General features: G+C 44.1%; 1 protein-coding gene across 1 annotated transcript; it reads right to left on the bottom strand.

Annotated features, from left to right (window-relative positions):
• Positions 1-929: 929 nt before the first annotated feature.
• Positions 930-1,877, bottom strand: LOC143817862 (olfactory receptor 51E1-like). Its single transcript, XM_077299324.1, has one exon. It carries the CDS (start codon positions 1,875-1,877, stop codon positions 930-932), a length of 948 nt encoding a protein of 315 aa, XP_077155439.1.
• Positions 1,878-21,619: the final 19,742 nt, after the last annotated feature.

The following is a 21,619-nucleotide window of genomic DNA, read 5'->3' as shown; positions in this document are numbered from 1 at the left end:
TGACACCAGGGAGGAGATGTAGAATGGTGCTGAGTCATGGAGCGCTTTGTGGGTGAGAATGATACATTTTTATTGAATTATGGAGTGCATGGGTAATCAGTGCAATGACTGCCACAAGGTAGAGGCATCAGTGTCACGGTTGGTGAGGAATATGATCCTGGCCGCAGCATTCAGGACAGATTGGAGCGGGGAGAGTTTGGTATGAGGTAGGCCAATTAGTAGAGAGTTGCAATAGTCCAGACGAGAATGAATAAGAGCAAAAAGAAGAGTTTTTGCAGAGTCGAAAGTAAAAAAATGCCAGTGTTCGGATGTGGGGGGGTGAATGAAAGCTCTGAATCAAGTATGATCCCAAGACAGTGGGCATGTTGCTGGGGAGTAATGGTAGAACCACACATGCAAATGGCAATGTCGGGCAAGGTAGGTTAGTAGAGCGAGGAAACACAAGGAGTCCAGTTTTTGACAGGTTCAGCTTCAGATAGAGGGAGGACATGATGTTGTGGTTTTATAGTAAGGAATTTACTCTGAAATCCTCTGCTCCTGCACAATCCTGCATATAATATAGTGTTTATCAGCGACCGCAGTCTCACTAAGAGTCCGTGTAGACTTGGTCATGAGCTCTACCTCAAATCCCAAAATATGTCCAATAGTGAGAGGATCCAAAACACAAACCTAAGATTCCAACGTAAGTCATCAATATCATGGTAGGCAAAATAATGGGAAATGGCAACTGTAAAAACTATGGAGCTTGTATCCCTGATTACCTCCCATTGTACTGAATGGAGAGGATAATTAGGTCCACCGTCATGGCATAGTGAAGTCCTAGATTTATTTCATACACTGCATTCCATCGCAAGACAACTCGACCACGACGTGTCTGTCCTTACAAGTAGGTTATAAAAATTATTTTCACCAATCTCCGTTTTTCCATTTCAAGACAATATTATTCTCCAATAAAGTCTTCTCAGCCCGTCCTGAATTTCCTTGGTTTTTGCTCCATAAACCATTGGGTTTATCATGGGCAGAAGAAGAAAGCTGAGGGCCTCAGTTAATGTTTTCAAATAAAGGGGAGAATTAGGATAAAAAAGAAAAAGATAAAGAGGGAATGATGAGGAGATGTAGAACAATAACAGCAGGATGGCGTGGGAGCTGCACGTGTTCAGGGACCTGGATCGAGCTTGAGGAGACTTCAACATGTAAACTACCCTCAAGATCTTCACATAAGAGAAGATCATGAGGCTGTTATCGCCTCCAGGGAAGATACAGATAAGAATGACCACATAGATGATGACTGGCATGAGGTCTCCACAGGCCAGCTTTATAACTTCAACAAATTCACAATGCGAGTTGCTTATGATGTTCATTTTGCAGAAGGTCAGACCGGCTGTCACTGCTGGCAAAGGAATCATGAAAACTGAGCTCCGCAAAACAATGAAGATCACACACATCGTAATAAAGGATGGACTCATTATGGTGGAATGTCTGAGTGGGTGACAAATGGCCACATACCTGTCGTAGGACATCAGACCAAAGAGAGAAGACTGGAGACCCAACATGCTGTACAGAATGTAGAACTGAATCAGGCATCCTGTGCTGGAAATTTCAGTGGAATCAAACCACAGAATGGCCAAGACTTTTGGGATGACGGAGGAGGAGACACTGAGGTCTATCAGAGACAGCAAAGATATCAATATATGCATTGGTTCCTGAAGCTTCCGGTCAGTTTTGATAAGGATAACAATGGTGCAATTACTAAAGATCCCCACCAGGTACATCAACAGGAAACTTACAGATACGGGAAGCTTCTTGTCCTCAACCCATGAAAGGCCAGTCAGAAGAAACTGGGGAGGAATTAAGCTAAACATTTGTGATGAATTCATGTCTCCTGCTGAAAATAGACAAGTGAGGTTTGTTATTTTGTGAGGTCAGTCCCTGAGCAAATATAGACTATAGACTACAGAAAAATGTTTGACGATGAAGACAACTGGAATGTAGGCAGCCATTGGACTCTGGACATGTGGAAATGCTTCCTGTTGGATAATTTATTGAATTCTATGACCAGACATTCATGGATTAATCTAGTTTTGTCGATTACCAGGAGAAAACTTCCTGATTAAATGTGTGATGAACCTACAGGTGGAATAATGCTGGCTAGGAGGATTATAATTATGAATTCAGCTTTTTATATCTAATAAATTGATGAATTTCATTACTATTTTACAAAGGTTAATGCATGAAATAAAAGACAATAAAACATACCTAATTCATAGTGACAAGTGCATAACTATTAACACAGCAGTGCTAGGGTTTGCATCTTTTGTGTTCACATTGACATGGACTCATGGTGAAGTACATGGATATTGTAACGACACAGCACTTAATCATGGTTATGCCAGACGTGTTTTTTTCGGTGGGTCAAGAGACATAGGAAATTTTTCATATGAGCTTAAATGTTGACTCTTGAATTGATTATTGTTTTGCTATCCTTGGAGGACAGGAACGCTGGGTAATTGAATATTTGATGTTTGCTAATATGTTGATAACCTATTGTACCACACCATGTAGTTTGTTGAGCTGTAAACAGTGAAGGACAAACTATGCAGATTGATTAAATACCAAACAATGAGAGTTTTACCTCATCCTGGCTTCCCCCTGACCTGTGGATGATAGCCTAAAGGATAAATATGGGTATAAAAAGGACCTTTATCTTTCTGCAGGAAGACTCTACAGAAAAGCAGCCAAGACACCATGGTTCCAACAGATACAGATTTGATAGATTCTACAGGATGACAGCTAAAGGGACCATAGCCCTAGCTAGAGGAATACAGATCTGATACATTGACCATAACTGAACCCATGGAGATGTTTGGAGAAGCCAGGTTGAGACCATCTGGTCACTTGACTCCACTGAGAAGTTCAAAGAAGTCACAGCTGCTCTAATCCTGGGGAGCCAGCAGAAGGGTGAGACTGTAATTTGAACCATCTTGTGTATTTGCTGGGACTATTTATTTATTGTCGGTGGTTCAATAATGTATTGCCACACTGCTTTACCTTCACCCTGTGTTGTCTGAGTAGTATTCCTCCCACGGGGAAGGACTGTGGGCGTTCAGGGGAATGAGCCCTGGTTCATGCAGTCTTTCTAAAGACAGCCGAACCAGCGGATGAGAGAACCCACTGACCTCCGTGTATCCAGAGATATATTGCCCAGTTGAAGGAGTAATATGCCTCTATTGAGAGAGACTAATATTAGTGGACGATAGTCAAAAAGATACGAAGAAAGTTTAACCCAAGAGTGGACATGTTGAAAGACGCATAACCGGAACAAACTAACTGAGCCAGAAGGGATCAAGGAAAGATGGAAAAAGTACATGGAGCGACTCTACAAGAACGAATCAGTGATACAGGAAGAAACTGAAATGATAAATTATAAAGAGCTGAACATCCTGAAAGACAAAGTCATTGCTGCAATAAAGCTTCTGTCAAACAACAAAGCGCCTTTATGTGACAATATTCCAATAGAGCTAATAAAGTCTTCTGGAGCAGCATTTAATGTCATCACAAGCCAGTGTCAGCAGAAATGGACAACTGGTAAATCGCCCAAGGACTGGACAAGATCGGTGTGTATTCCTATTCCGTAGAAAGGAGATGCTACCAACTGTGGAAACTATCAGACTACTGAGCTCATACCTCATGCCAGCAAAATACTACTGAAGATCCGACAAAGATGTCTATAGCCTTACTGATAAAAAGCTGCCAGAGAAACAAGCAGGATTTAGAAAAGTCAGGGGAGCAAGAGATGTGATTGCTAACATTAGATGGATAAAGGAAAAGGCCAAAGAATACAACAAGATCGATTTTTTTTTTGCTTCATCAACTACAGCAAAGGCTTCATCTGTTTTGATCACCAGAATCTTTGGAATGCCGTGAATGATATGGATGTGCCAAATCATCTGATCAGATAAGGAACTTTTACATCGACCAATACACAACAGTTTGACTGGAACACATCATCATGGTTTGGTTCAGAGGAGAGCTAGGCGTCAGACAAGGTGGCATCCTGTCATCATTTCTCTCGATGGCATCCTGTCATCGATTTTGACGAAGGCTGGACTTGCCAAAAAACAAGAAGTAATCAAAATTGCTGATCGAATCATCAACAATCTTAAATATGCAGACGACACAACCTTGATAGCAACAAGTATAGATGGAACAAAGGACTAATTATGGAGGGTCAAGATGGAAAACTCGAACATGGGACTGCTAGTAAATGCAAGGAAGACAAAGATACTGACTACTGCCAGGTAGAACCGGTACACATTTTGGGTGGATGATGAAGAAGTGAAAGCTGTAAAAGACATCAACCTACTGAGTGATAATCACTCAAGATACATCGATGACACCAGCAGTCAGTAGGAGAATAGCTATGGGCATTCCAGAAATGAAGGCACTGGAAAGGTCTTCAAATCGAGGAACATTTGACTAATGAGTAGTGTTGAGCATTCCGATACCGCAAGTATCGGGTATCGGCCGATACTTGCGGGTATCGGAATTCCGATACCGAGATCCGATACTTTTGTGGTATCGGGAATCGGTATCGGGATTAATATCAATGTGTAAAAAAAAGAATTAAAATAAAAAATAGGGATATACTGACCTCTCCGACGCAGCCTGGACTTTACCGCCGTAACCGGGAGCCGTTGTACCTAAAAATGCGCGCTTGAAGGGCCTTAGATGACGTCACGGCGCTCTGATTGGTCCGTAGCGGTCGCGTGACCGCTACGCGACCAATCACAAAGCAGTGACGTCACCTAAGGTCTTTCAAGCGCTTGAAAGACCTTAGGTGACGTCACTGCTTTGTGATTGGTCACGTAGCGGTCACGCGACTGCTACGCGACCAATCAGAAGCTGCGGACGTCTTCTAAGGTATTTCAAGCGCTTGAAAGACCTTAGGTGACGTCACTGCTTTGTGATTGGTCACGTAGCAGTCGCGCGACCGCTACGGACCAATCAGAACGCAGTGACGTCATCTAAGGCCCTTCAAGCGCTCATTCTTAGGTACAACGGCTCCCGGTTACGGCGGTAAAGTCCAGGCTGCGTCGGAGAGGTGAGTATATCCCTATTTTTTATTTTAATTCTTTCTTTTACACATTGATATGGATCCCAGGGCCTGAAGGAGAGTTTCCTCTCCTTCAGACCCTGGGAACCATACAGGATACCGTCCGATACTTGAGTCCCATTGACTTGTATTGGTATCGGGTATCGGTATCGGATTAGATCCGATACTTTGCCGGTATCGGCCGATACTTTCCGATACCGATACTTTCAAGTATCGGACGGTATCGCTCAACACTACTAATGAGGTACACACGGCTCACACATAATCTGGTCTTTTCTATGGTAACATATGAATGCAAAACCTGAATGATAAAAAAACAAGACAGAAGAAGAATCAACGCCTACGAAATGTGGAGCTGGAGAAGGATGTTATCAATACCATGGATGGAAAAAAGGATAAACCAAGCCAGGCATGTCACTGGAAGCAAGGATTGCCACGGTAAGACTTGTCTACTTTGGACACATCATACAAAGAGAGCAATCATTGGAGAAGGACATCAAGGTTAGAAGAACAGAAGAACAAGGTGAAGAAGACCAGCAACCCAAAGGCTTCATACAATTAACATAGTGGTGGAGAAGACCCTGGTGGACCTATCTAGGCTTATACAAGATACAAGGGAATTACTGATGGCATTATGCAGGAACCAATTCTGGTGCTATGGGTTATTCTGGTGGTATACTGCTGATATTACATGGGTATTGCTGCTGGCATTACGCAGGGACCAATTCTGGTGCTGTGGGTTATTCTGGTGGTATACTGCTGGTATTACATGTATATTACTGCTGGTATTACGTAGGGACCAATTCTGATGCTATGGATTATTATGGTGGCATACTGCTGGTATTACATGGGTATTACTGCTGGCAGTATGTAGGGACCAATTCTGGTGCTATGGGTTATTCTGGTGGTATACTGCTTGTATTGCATGGGTATTACTGCTGGCATTATGTAGGGACCAATTCTGGTGCTGTGGGTTATTCTGGTGGTATACTGCTGGTATTACATGTATATTACTGCTGGTATTACGTAGGGACCAATTCTGATGCTATGGATTATTATGGTGGCATACTGCTTGTATTGCATGGGTATTACTGCTGGCATTATGTAGGGACCAATTCTGGTGCTATGGGTTATTCTGGTGGTATACTGATGGTATTACATGGGTATTACTGCTGGCATTATGCAGGGACCAATTCTGGTGCTATGGGTTATTCTGGTGGCATACTGCTGGTATAACATGGGTATGGATTGTGGACACATATACAATGATGGACCGAGGATGGGGGAAATATATACCAGTATGGGGGACCTATACACCAGGATGGGCTCAGGATGAGCAGCATATACAGCAGGATGGGAGACATATATACTAGGATGGGGTTGTGATGACACAGCTTCACCATGGCCCCTGGTACCAGGGTAAATTCTTCTCAATTATGCCAAACGTATTGATTCTTTGTTCAGTAGGTGACTGCAGGTTAATTGAATAATGAAGGAATACCTCCCCCCACTTACCCCAATCCTGTAGAAGAATGCCCTGAATGAGAGATGTGGAACATAAGAGGGGGATGCCTCTGTTTTCAGATAGGCTCCACAGGACATCAGCCCAGGTGGAATACAGATCTGCTCCACTGCTAATCATTGAGCCTATGAAGATGTTTGGAGAACCCAGGTTGGGACAGTCAGGTCTCCTGGCCATATACCTCACTGCTCTCGGTCAGCTTCCTAAGCTTGTGAAACAACACCGTGAGCACAGCTACGAAGTGGTGCTATAGTTAGGCTCCCACGCCATATACTTAATCAACATAAAACTTAGCACTCAACTTAGGATGCTGGAACAGAAGAATTTATTTTGCAGTATACTCAAAATGTTTCAGTTCAACATGAACCTTCTTCAGTTACGTATACGGAATACATGTGATGAATGGGGCCAGAAGTCAGTTGGCCACACAAATTCTATGCTGGGGGACCAAAGCCCAGGTATGCAGAGAGCAGTGCTTTAGGAGAGCAAGGTGTAGGCGTGCATGCCGCCAGACGCGGAGTCCACCGCTAGTCCCTAGCATATATAAGGATGTGTGAACATGTATACTTGAATGGGGTCGAGCATGGAAAACATTAGTACAGGATGGATGTTAGAACCCTTCAAGAGCCCATACATTTGACCAATATGCAATGGGGGGGGTGAAGGTCCAAATCTTGAACTGGGGTCCACTGGACTCTAGTTATGCCACTGACTATAAGGGTATTACTCCTGATATTACATGGGTACTGTTGCTGCTGTAATACTGATGATGCTACTGTATGTGGTTCTTCTCCTGGTCCTGGAAACGTATCTGTGTAACGTGCTTGCTATAAGATAGAAGAGTAACCAAAAGTGTGAAGATATGGTACCAGGAGGACAAAAGTAAGCACAAAAAACTGTCACCAATCCAAATCGCTAATATCAGCCACGTTAGCACTGAAAAATAAATAATGTCTGATTTATAAAAAATAATTATTTTGGACAACTGATCATTTATAAAATGTGGGTCCTTTGCAGTTGTAAAAAAAATTAAAAAGCGGACACTTATTTCCTTTATTTTCCCACCAAAAATTCTTGATTCCAAACAAAAAACTAAAAGGGAAGTATGAAAATAGAAAAATTAGGCCACACATATCACACATATCACAAAAAATGATGCAAAAATGATTTGTAAATCTGAACGAAAAAAATTTGACTCTTCTTTAATCCGCATACATGAAAAGAACATGAAAATGCGCCTGGTCTGGAGCGGAGGTAAATGGACTGGTCTTGAACTGGTTAATGAAAGCGATCACTCACCTCTGATAGAAAAGCTCCAGTCGCCGCCAAGTCCCATCCACTGTCCATATATACCAGTGTCCATAGACTCCAGGTGATCTCAGTAATTAGACTGCACTAATGAGAAAACCTGCAGGGAACATTGGTTTCTATAAGGATCTCCTGTCCAGAGGGGCCGACACCAAAGTCCTGATGGACACACAGTAACAGCGGTGACTCGTAACATGAGACAAACACGGGAGACATGAAATGTATGTGCAAATAAGCAAATCAAATAATAGGAAAAGCAAATAAGAAGACTAAACTACTGCTGGAGTAAGGCAGGACCATGGCATCTTACACTAGGGTGGGCCTAGGAAAGACGAAAAATATACCTGGATGGGGGACATATATACCAGGATGGGGGAAATATATACCAGGATGGGGACATATATACCAGGATGGAAAACATATACCAGGATGGGCACATATATACCAGGATGGGAGATATATACCAGGATGGGAGACATATATACCAGGATGGGGGAAATATATACCAGGAAGGGGATCATATGTACCAGGATGGGGGACATATATACCAGGATGGGGGACATATATACCAGGATGGGGGACATATATACCAGGATGGGGGAAATATATACCAGGATGGGGGAAATATATACCAGGATGGGGGATATATATACCAGGATGGGGAAATATATACCAGGATGGGGGACATATATATATCAGGATGGGGGAAATATATACCAGGATGGGGGAAATATATACCAGGATGGGGTAAATATATACCAGGATGGGGGAAATATATACCAGGATGGGGGACATATATACCAGGATGGGGGAAATATATACCAGGATGGGGGACATATATATATCAGGATGGGGGAAATATATACCAGGATGGGAGACATATATACCAGGATGGGGGAAATATATACCAGGATGGGGGAAATATATACCAGGATGGGGGAAATATATACCAGGATGGGGGACATATATATCAGGATGGGGGAAATATATACCAGGATGGGGGAAATATATACCAGGATGGGGGAAATATATACCAGGATGGGGGAAATATATACTAGGATGGGATAAATATATACCAGGATGGGGGACATATATACCAGGATGGGGGACATATATACCAGGATGGGGGAAATATATACCAGGATGGGGTAAATATATACCAGGATGGGGGACATATATACCAGGATGGGGGAAATATATACCAGGATGGGGTAAATATATACCAGGATGGGGGACATATATACCAGAATGGGGGAAATATATACCAGGATGGGGGAAATATATACCAGGATGGGGAAATATATAGCAGGATGGAGGATATATATACCAGGATGGGGAAATATATACCAGGATGGGGGATATGTATACCAGGATGGGGGACATATATACCAGGATGGGGAAATATATACCAGGATGGGGGATATGTATACCAGGATGGGAGATATATATACCAGGATGGGGGAAATATATACCAGGATGGGGGAAATATATACCAGGATGGGGGATATATATACCAGGATGGGGGACATATATATCAGGCTGGAGGATATGTATAACAGGATGGGGGAAATATATACCAGGATGGGAGAAATATATACCAGGATGGGGGAAATATATACCAGGATGGGAGACATATATACCAGGATGGGGGAAATAAATACCAGGATGGGAGACATATATACCAGGATGGGGGAAATATATACCAGGATGGGGAGATATATACCAGGATGGGGGAAATATATACCAGGATGGGGGACATATATACCAGGATGGGAGACATGTATACCAGGATGGGGGAGATATATATATACCAGGATGGGGGACATATATACCAGGATGGAGGATATGTATACCAGGATGGGGGACATATATACCAGGATGGGAGAAATATATACCAGGATGGGGGACATATACCATGATGGGGGACATATATACCAGGATGGGGGAAATATATACTAGGATGGGGGATATGTATACCAGGATGGGGACATATATACCAGGATGGGGGACATATATACCAGGATGGGGACATATATAACAGGATGGGAAACATATATACCAGGATGGGGAAAATATATACCAGGATGGGGGAAATATATAACAGGATAGGAGACATATATACCAGGATGGGGGATATATACCAGGATGGGGGAAATATATACAAGGATGGGAGACATGAATACCAGGATGGGAGATATATATACTAGGATTGGGGAAATATATACCAGGATGGGGGAAATATATACCAGGATGGGGGACATATATACCAGGATGGGGAATATGTATACCAGGATTGGAGATATATATACCAGGATGGGGAAATATATACCAGGATGGGGGATATATAGCAGGATGGGGGACATATATACCAGGATGGGGGATATATACCAGGATGGGGGAAATATATACCAGGATGGAGGATATGTATACCAGGATGGAGGATATGTATACCAGGATGGGGAATATATATACCAGGATGGGGAAATATATACCAGGATGGGGGACATATATACCAGGATGGGGAATATGTATACCAGGATTGGAGATATATATACCAGGATGGGGGAAATATATACCAGGATGGGGGACATATATAACAGGATGGGAGACATATATACCAGGATGGGGGATATATACCAGGATGGGGGAAATATATACCAGGATGGGGGACATGTATACCAGGATGGGGAAATATATACCAGGATGGGGGACATATATACCAGGATGGGGAATATGTATACCAGGATTGGAGATATATATACCAGGATGGGGGAAATATATACCAGGATGGGGGACATATATAACAGGATGGGAGACATATATACCAGGATGGGGGATATATACCAGGATGGGGGAAATATATACCAGGATGGAGGATATGTATACCAGGATGGGGGACATATATACCAGGATGGGGAAATATATACCAGGATGGGGGATATGTATACCAGGATGGGAGATATATATACCAGGATGGGGGAAATATATACCAGGATGGGGGATATATATACAAGGATGGGGGACATATATACCAGGATGGGGGAAATATATACCAGGATGGGGGACATATATACCAGGATCGGAGACATATATACCAGGATGGGGGAAATATATGCCAGGATGGGGGAAATATATACCAGGATGGGGGACATATATACCAGGATGGGGAAATATATACCAGGAAGGTGGAAATATATACCAGGATGGGGGAAATATATACCAGGATGGGGAAATATATACCAGGAAGGTGGAAATATATACCAGGATGGGGGAAATATATGCCAGGATGGGGGAAATATATACCAGGATGGGGGACATATATACCAGGATGGGGGAAATATATGCCAGGATGGGGGAAATATATACCAGGATGGGGGACATACATACCAGGATGGGGAAATATATACCAGTATGGGGAAATATATACCAGGATGGGGGACATATATACCAGGATAGGAGACATATATACCAGGATGGGGAAATATATACCAGGATGGGGGAAATATATAACAGGATGGGGAAATATATACCAGGATGGGGAAATATATACCAGGATGGGGGAAATATATAACAGGATGGGGGAAATATATACCAGGATGGGGAAATATATACCAGGATGGGGGAAATATATAACAGGATGCGAGACATATATACCAGGATGGGGGATATATACCAGGATGGGGGAAATATATACCAGGATGGGGAAATATATACCAGGATGGGGGACATATATACCAGGATGGGGAATATGTATACCAGGATTGGAGATATATATACCAGGATGGGGGAAATATATACCAGGATGGGGGACATATATAACAGGATGGGAGACATATATACCAGGATGGGGGATATATACCAGGATGGGGGAAATATATACCAGGATGGAGGATATGTATACCAGGATGGGGGACATATATACCAGGATGGGGAAATATATACCAGGATGGGGGATATGTATACCAGGATGGGAGATATATATACCAGGATGGGGGAAATATATACCAGGATGGGGGATATATATACAAGGATGGGGGACATATATACCAGGATGGGGGAAATATATACCAGGATGGGGGACATATATACCAGGATGGGAGACATATATACCAGGATGGGGGAAATATATGCCAGGATGGGGGAAATATATACCAGGATGGGGGACATATATACCAGGATGGGGAAATATATACCAGGAAGGTGGAAATATATACCAGGATGGGGGAAATATATACCAGGATGGGGAAATATATACCAGGAAGGTGGAAATATATACCAGGATGGGGGAAATATATGCCAGGATGGGGGAAATATATACCAGGATGGGGGACATATATACCATGATGGGGGAAATATATGCCAGGATGGGGGAAATATATACCAGGATGGGGGACATACATGCCAGGATGGGGAAATATATACCAGGATGGGGAAATATATACCAGGATGGGGGACATATATACCAGGATAGGAGACATATATACCAGGATGGGGAAATATATACCAGGATGGGGGAAATATATAACAGGATGGGGAAATATATACCAGGATGGGGAAATATATACCAGGATGGGGGAAATATATAACAGGATGGGGGAAATATATACCAGGATGGGGAAATATATACCAGGATGGGGGAAATATATAACAGGATGGGAGACATATATACCAGGATGGGGGATATATACCAGGATGGGGGAAATATATACCAGTATGTGGGAAATATATACCAGGATGGGGGAAATATATACCAAGATGGGGACATATATACCAGGATGGGGGAAATATATACCAGGATGGGGAAATATATACCAGGAAGGGGGAAATATATACCAGGATGGGGAAATATATACCAGGATGGGGGAAATATATAACAGGATGGGAGACATATATACCAGGATGGGGGATATATACCAGGATGGGGGAAATATATACCAGGATGGGGGAAATATATACCAGGATGGGGGAAATTTATACCAGGATGGGGACATATATACCAGGATGGGGAAATATATACCAGGATGGGGAAATATATACCAGGAAGGGGGAAATATATACCAGGATGGGGAAATATATACCAGGATGGGGGAAATATATAACAGGATGGGAGACATATATACCAGGATGGGGGATATATACCAGGATGGGGGAAATATATACCAGGATGGGGAAAATATATACCAGGATGGGGGAAATGTATACCAGGATGGGGACATATATACCAGGATGGGGAAATATATACCAGGATGGGGAAATATATACCAGGAAGGGGGAAATATATACAAGGATGGGGAAATATATTCCAGGATGGGGGACATATATACCAGGATGGGTGACATATATACCAGGATGGGGGAAATATATACCAGGATGAGGACATGTATACCAGGATGGGGGACATATATACCAGGATGGGGGACATGTATACCAGGATGGGAGACATATATACCAGGATGGGAGACATATATACCAGGATGGGGGAGATGTATACCAGGATGGGAGACATATATACCAGGATGGGAGACATATATACCAGGATGGGAGACATATATACCAGGATGGGAGACATGTATACCAGGATGGGGGAACATGTATACCAGGATGGGGACATGTATACCAGGATGGGGGAAATATATACCAGGATGGGAGACATATATACCAGGATGGGGGAAATATATACCAGGATGGGGGAAATATATACTAGGATGGGGAAATATATACCAGGATGGGGAAATATATACCAGGAAGGGGGAAATATATACCAGGATGGGGAAATATATACCAGGATGGGGGACATATACCTGTTATGATCCTAGTGGCAAGGATCGCAGGTAGGACTAGCTAAGTAACTGAACAGACGACTAGCTCTGGGGAGGTGGTAACTAGATTGACCGCAACCTGATCCTATCCGCAAACAAGTATAAGTAGCCGTGGAACGTTACCTGAAATCCTAGACGTCTCTTCACGGCCTGAGAAACTGACTATTCCTGGAGGGAAAGAAAGTCCTCTCTTGCCTCAGTGGAATGACCCCAAAGATATAGAATAGCCCCCCACAAATATTAACGGTGAGTTAAGGGGAAAGCACAAACACAGAGATGAAATTAGATTTAGCAAATGAGGCCCGCTAATACTAGATAGCAGAAAATAGGAAGGGAACTGTTGTGAATCCGCTTTTTGGGCTCCCCTGGTGGTTGCTGGTGGTACTGGTGACTTGTGTGTGCTTTGCTGTCTCAGTTCACCTGCTCCCATCAGTGTTTGGGAGTTTCCTATTTAGCCTTGCTCTCCAGTCATTTCCTTGCCGGTCATCATTGTAACCAGAGCCTTCGGTTGCATGTTCCTGCTACTAGTCTGCTGATCAGCTAAGTGGACTTTGTCCTTTTGTTTTGTATCTTTTGTCCAGTTTGCAGTTTTTGTTATTCTCTGTAGCTGGAAGCTCTTGCGGGCTGAAATTGCCACTCCTGTGTCATGAGTTGACACAGGAGTCTTAAAGTAATTTCAGGATGGTTTTTTGAAAGGGTTTTCAGTTGACCGTGAAGTCCTCTTTTGTATCCTTCTGCTATCTAGTAAGTGGACCTCTCTTTGCTAAATCTACTTTCATACTGTGCATGTCTTTTCCTCTTAACTCACCGTTATTACATGTGGGGGGCTGCTATCATCTTTTGGGGTATTTCCCTAGAGGTAAGCCAGGTCTGTTCCTTCCTCTACCAGGCGTAGTTAGTCCTCCGGCTGGCGCGTGGCATCTAGGAAGTCGTAGGTATGCTCCCTGGCTACTGTTAGTTGTGTGGTAGATTTAGCTCACGGTCAGCTCGAGATTCCATCACCCAGAGCTCGTCCTTTATTTTTGTGTTCTGATGTTTCCCTGCCATTGGGAATCATGACAGTATGACCGGCCTATGTTAAAGTTATTGGCAGAAGAAAGGAGAGAAAAAAGAAGTCTGTAGATTTTTTTTTTTTTTTTCCCCTATGCTTGCTCCATAGTTGGATCAGTTGTATTTCAGCTCTAATTACAGCCTTTGCCTTTCTCTCCTTCTAATCCTTGAATGGCTCTGATCTCACCTGTTTAAAGATGGACCCTCAGAGTTTGGCTGTAGGTTTAAATAATCTTGCTACCAAGGTTCAAAATTTACAAGATTTTGTTATACATACTCCGATGTCTGAACCTAAAATTCCTACACCAGAGGTGTTTTCCGGAGATAAATCTCGGTTCCTGAATTTCAAATATAATTGTAAATTGTTCCTTTCTCTCAGACCTCACTCCTCTGGAGATCCTGTCCAGCAGGTTAAGATTGTAATCTCTTTGCTGCGAGGTGACCCTCAAAATTGGGCATTTTCATTGACACCAGGGGATCCTGCGTTGCTCAATGTGGATGCGTTTTTTCTGGCTTTAGGGTTGCTTTATGAGGAACCTAATTTGGAGATTCAAGCTGAAAAAGCTTTGATAGCCCTATCTCAAGGGCAAGATGAAGCTGAGATATACTGCCAAAAATTTCGTAGATGGTCTGTGCTTACTCAGTGGAATGAGTGCGCCCTAGCGGCAAATTTCAGAGAGGGCCTTTCTGATGCCGTTAAAGATGTTATGGTCGGGTTCCCTGCGCCCACAGGTCTGAATGATTCCATGACAATGGCTATTCAGATTGATCGGCGTTTGCGGGAGCGCAAACCCGTGCACCATTTGGCGGTATCTTCTGAAGAGACGCCAAAGAAAATGCAATGTGACAGAATTCTGTCCAGAAGCGAGCGGCAGAATTATAGGCGTAAAAATGGGTTATGCTTCTATTGTGGTGATTCTGCTCATGTTATATCAGCATGCTCTAAACGTACAAGGAAGGTTGACAACTCTATTTCAATTGGCACTTTACAGTCTAAATTTATTCTGTCTGTAACCTTGATTTGTTCATTATCAGTTATTACCGTGGATGCCTATGTGGACTCTGGCGCCGCTCTGAGTCTTATGGATTGGTCCTTTGCCAGGCGCTGTGGGTTTGATTTAGAGCCTCTGGAAGTCCCTATACCTCTGAAGGGTATTGATTCTACGCCTTTGGCTTGTAATAAACCACAATTCTGGACGCAAGTGACTATGCGTATGACTCCAGACCATCAGGAGGTGATTCGCTTCCTTGTGTTGTACAATTTGCATGATGTTTTGGTGCTTGGATTACCATGGTTACAATCTCATAACCCAGTCCTTGACTGGAAAACAATGTCTGTGTTAAGCTGGGGATGTCGGTGGGCTCATGGGGACATACCTTTGGTTTCCATTTCGTCATCTTTTCCCTCTGAGATTCCGGCATTTTTGTCTGATTATCGTGATATTTTTGAGGAGCAAAAAATTGGTTCACTCCCTCCCCACAGAGATTGTGATTGCGCCATAGATCTGATTCCTGGCAGTAAATTTCCAAAGGGTCGTTTGTTTAACTTATCTGTACCTGAACATGCTGCTATGCTAGAGTATATTAAGGAGTCCCTGGAAAAGGGACACATTCGTCCTTCTTCATCTCCTTTAGGAGCTGGTTTTTTCTTTGTATCTAAAACGGATGGCTCTCTGAGGCCTTGTATTGATTATCGTCTCCTGAATAAAATTACAGTCAAATATCAGTATCCGTTGCCTTTGCTGACTGATTTGTTTGCTCGCATAAGGGGGGCTAAGTGGTTCTCTAAGATTGATCTTCGTGGTGCGTATAATTTGGTGCGAATTAAGCAGGGGGATGAGTGGAAAACCGCATTTAATACGCCTGAGGGCCATTTTGAGTATTTAGTAATGCCTTTCGGCCTTTCTAATGCACCTTCAGTCTTTCAGTCCTTAATGCATGATATTTTCCGTGAATATTTGGATAAATTTATGATTGTGTATTTGGATGATATTTTGATTTTTTCTGATGACTGGGAGTCTCATGTTCAACAGGTCAGGAGGGTTTTTCAGGTTTTGCGGGAGAATTCTTTGTGTGTAAAGGGTTCAAAGTGTGTTTTTGGGGTTCAAAAGATTTCCTTTTTGGGGTACATTTTTTCCCCTTCTTCTATTGAGATGGACCCTGTCAAGGTTCGGGCTATTTGTGACTGGACGCAGCCTACTTCTCTTAAGAGTCTTCAGAAATTCTTGGGCTTTGCTAATTTTTATCGTCGATTTATAACTGGTTTTTCTGGCGTTGCTAAACCTCTGACGGATTTGACCAAAAAGGGTGCTGATGTTGCCAATTGGTCCCCTGCTGCTGTGGAGGCCTTTCGTGAGCTTAAGCGCCGCTTTTTGTCTGCCCCTGTGTTGCGCCAGCCTGATGTTTCTCTTCCCTTTCAGGTTGAGGTCGATGCTTCCGAGATCGGAGCGGGGGCGGTTTTGTCGCAGAAAAGTTCTGACTGCTCAGTGATGAGACCTTGTGCGTTCTTTTCTCGAAAATTCTCGGCCGCCGAGCAAAACTATGATGTTGGTAATCGGGAGCTTTTGGCCATGAAGTGGGCATTTGAGGAGTGGCGTCATTGGCTTGAGGGTGCCAGACATCAGGTGGTAGTTTTGACGGATCACAAGAATCTGATTTATCTAGAGTCTGCCAGGCGCCTGAATCCTAGACAGGCACGATGGTCGTTGTTTTTTTCTCGGTTTAATTTTGTGGTTTCATACTTACCGGGTTCTAAGAATGTTAAGGCAGATGCTCTTTCTAGGAGTTTTGAGCCTGACTCTCCTGGGGATTCTGAACCTGCTGGTGTCCTTAAGGATGGGGTGGTTTTGTCTGCTGTCTCCCCAGATCTGCGACGTGCTTTGCAAGAATTTCAGGCGGATAGACCTGATCGTTGTCCGCCTGGTAGACTGTTTGTTCCTGATGATTGGACCAGTAGAGTCATCTCGGAAGTTCATTCTTCTTCGCTGGCAGGTCATCCTGGAATTTTTGGTACCAGAGATTTGGTGGCTAGATCCTTCTGGTGGCCTTCCCTGTCTCGGGATGTGCGTGTTTTTGTGCAGTCTTGTGATGTGTGTGCTCGGGCCAAGCCTTGTTGTTCTAGGGCTAGTGGGTTATTGTTGCCCTTGCCTGTTCCGAAGAGGCCTTGGACGCACATCTCTATGGACTTTATTTCTGATCTCCCTGTTTCTCAGAAGATGTCTGTTATCTGGGTGGTGTGTGACCGTTTTTCTAAAATGGTTCATTTGGAACCATTGCCTAAGTTGCCTTCCTCATCTGAGTTGGTCCCTCTATTTTTTCAAAATGTGGTTCGCTTGCATGGTATTCCGGAAAACATCGTTTCTGACAGGGGAACCCAGTTTGTGTCCAGATTTTGGCGGGCATTCTGTGCCAGGTTGGGCATTGATTTGTCTTTTTCGTCTGCATTCCATCCTCAGACTAATGGCCAGACGGAGCGAACTAATCAAACCTTGGAGACTTATTTGAGGTGTTTTGTGTCTGCTGATCAGGATGACTGGGTTGCCTTTTTGCCGTTGGCAGAATTTGCTCTTAATAATCGGGCTAGTTCTGCCACTTTGGTTTCTCCTTTCTTTTGCAATTCAGGGTTTCATCCTCGTTTTTCATCTGGTCAGGTGGAATCTTCGGATTGTCCTGGAGTGGATGCGGTGGTGGATCGGTTGCATCAGATTTGGGGACAAGTGGTGGACAATTTGAAGTTGTCCCAGGAGAGGACTCAGCAGTTTGCTAACCGCCGTCGTCGTGTTGGTCCTCGCCTTCGTGTTGGGGACTTGGTGTGGTTGTCTTCCCGTTTTGTCCCTATGAGGGTTTCTTCTCCTAAGTTTAAGCCTCGGTTCATCGGTCCTTATAGGATTTTGGAGATACTTAACCCTGTGTCCTTTCGTTTGGACCTCCCGGCATCTTTCGCTATCCATAATGTATTCCATCGGTCGTTGTTGCGGAGATATGAGGTACCGGTGGTTCCTTCTACTGAACCTCCTGCTCCTGTGCTGGTGGAGGGTGAATTGGAGTACGTTGTAGAGAAGATCTTGGATTCTCGTATTTCCAGACGGAGACTTCAATATCTGGTTAAATGGAAGGGCTATGGTCAGGAAGATAATTCTTGGGTGACTGCCTCTGATGTTCATGCCTCGGATTTGGTTCGTGCCTTTCATAGGGCTCATCCAGATCGCCCTGGCGGTTCTCGTGAGGGTTCGGTGCCCCCTCCTTAAGGGGGGGGTACTGTTGTGAATCCGCTTTTTGGGCTCCCCTGGTGGTTGCTGGTGGTACTGGTGACTTGTGTGTGCTTTGCTGTCTCAGTTCACCTGCTCCCATCAGTGTTTGGGAGTTTCCTATTTAGCCTTGCTCTCCAGTCATTTCCTTGCCGGTCATCATTGTAACCAGAGCCTTCGGTTGCATGTTCCTGCTACTAGTCTGCTGATCAGCTAAGTGGACTTTGTCCTTTTGTTTTGTATCTTTTGTCCAGTTTGCAGTTTTTGTTATTTTCTGTAGCTGGAAGCTCTTGCGGGCTGAAATTGCCACTCCTGTGTCATGAGTTGACACAGGAGTCTTAAAGTAATTTCAGGATGGTTTTTTGAAAGGGTTTTCAGTTGACCGTGAAGTCCTCTTTTGTATCCTTCTGCTATCTAGTAAGTGGACCTCTCTTTGCTAAATCTACTTTCATACTGTGTATGTCTTTTCCTCTTAACTCACCGTTATTACATGTGGGGGGCTGCTATCATCTTTTGGGGTATTTCCCTAGAGGTAAGCCAGGTCTGTTCCTTCCTCTACCAGGCGTAGTTAGTCCTCCGGCTGGCGCGTGGCATCTAGGAAGTCGTAGGTATGCTCCCTGGCTACTGTTAGTTGTGTGGTAGATTTAGCTCACGGTCAGCTCGAGATTCCATCACCCAGAGCTCGTCCGTTATTTTTGTGTTCTGATGTTTCCCTGCCATTGGGAATCATGACAGGGAACTGTGCGGTCAATAAAAAAACCCTATTCAAAATATCCACGCAGAGATTGCTCGAGCTCCCGCACCAACTAACGGTGCGGGGAAAGCAACTCCGTACCCCAGAGCTTACCAGCAACAAGAATTCACATATTAGCAAGCTGGACTAGACTCATCATACACAGAAATCATATTGCAGACAGATGAGCAAAAAATATTCAAACAGAACTTAGCTTATCCTGAAGAGGCAGAAAACAAGATAGTCAGGAGTAATCAGAATAGCACTGAATACATTGACAGCCGGCAACAAGTGGAAGTGAAGCAGAGCTAAATAGGAACCTCCCTGGTGAATAACGAGGCAGCTGATCCAGCCAGACCCGCAGGATAATAAACCAAACCACCAGGGGGAGCCAAAAAACCAAAGTCACACAGTACCATCTGTGACCACAAGAGGGAGCCTGAAAACGGAGTTCACAACAGTACCCCCCCCCCTTGAGGAGGGGTCACCGAACCCTCATCAAAACCCCCAGGGCGATCAGGGTGAGCCACATGAAAGGCACGAACCAAATCGGCCGCATGAACATCAGAGGCGACAACCCAGGAATTATCCTCCTGACCATAGCCTTTCCACTTAACCAAATACTGAAGCCTCCGTCTAGAAATACGAGAATCCAAGATCTTCTCCACCACATATTCCAATTCTCCCTCAACCAGCACAGGGGCAGGAGGCTCAACCGAAGGAACCACAGGCACCATATACCTCCGCAACAACGACCGATGGAACACATTATGAATAGCAAACGATGCCGGGAGGTCCAAACGAAATGACACAGGGTTAAGGACTTCCAAAATCTTATAAGGACCGATAAACCGAGGCTTAAACTTAGGAGAGGAGACCTTCATAGGAACAAAGCGAGAAGACAACCACACCAAGTCCCCAACGCGAAGTCGGGGACCCACACAGCGACGGCGGTTGGCAAAGCGCTGAGCCTTCTCTTGTGACAGCTTCAAATTGTCCACCACATGATTCCAAATCTGATGCAACCTATCCACCACAACATCCACTCCAGGACAGTCAGAAGGCTCCACCTGACCCGAGGAAAAACGAGGATGAAACCCTGAATTACAAAAAAAAGGCGAAACCAAAGTAGCAGAACTAGCCCGATTATTAAGGGCAAACTCGGCCAATGGCAAAAAAGTCACCCAGTCGTCCTGATCAGCAGAAAGAAAACATCTTAAATAGGTTTCCAAAGTCTGATTAGTGCGCTCGGTTTGGCCATTCGTCTGAGGATGGAAGGCCGACGAAAAAGACAAATTAAGCCCATCTAAGCACAAAAGGTCCGCCAAAATCTAGACACAAACTGGGATCCTCTGTCGGAAACAATATTTTCAGGGATCCCGTGCAAACGAACCACATTTTGAAAAAACAGAGGAACCAACTCGGAGGAGGAAGGCAACTTAGGCAAGGGCGCCAAATGGACCATCTTAGAAAAACGATCACACACCACCCAAATGACAGACATTCTCTGAGAGACAGGGAGATCTGAAATAAAATCCATGGAAATGTGCGTCCAAGGCCTCTTCGGGACAGGCAAAGGTAACAACAAGCCACTGGCACGAGAACAGCAAGGCTTAGCCCGAGCACAAATTCCACAAGACTGCACAAAGGAACGCACATCCCGCGACAAGGAAGGCCACCAGAAGGACCTAGCCTCCAAATCTCTGGTACCAAAAATCCCAGGATGGCCTGCCAACACCGAAGAATGAACCTCGGAAATAACTCTGCTGGTCCATCTATCCGGGACAAACAGTCTCTCCGGTGGGCAACGGTCAGGTCTATCCGCCT

This window comes from Ranitomeya variabilis, chromosome 3 (genome assembly GCF_051348905.1).
Source record: "Ranitomeya variabilis isolate aRanVar5 chromosome 3, aRanVar5.hap1, whole genome shotgun sequence".
Classification (NCBI taxonomy): domain Eukaryota; kingdom Metazoa; phylum Chordata; class Amphibia; order Anura; family Dendrobatidae; genus Ranitomeya; species Ranitomeya variabilis.
This window is presented reverse-complemented; position numbering and strand designations above follow the sequence as displayed.

Excerpts from the sequence above, each read along its gene's own strand:
- LOC143817862 (XM_077299324.1), bottom strand. The coding sequence starts at position 1,877 with ATGAATTCATCACAAATGTTTAGCTTAATTCCTCCCCAGTTTCTTCTG.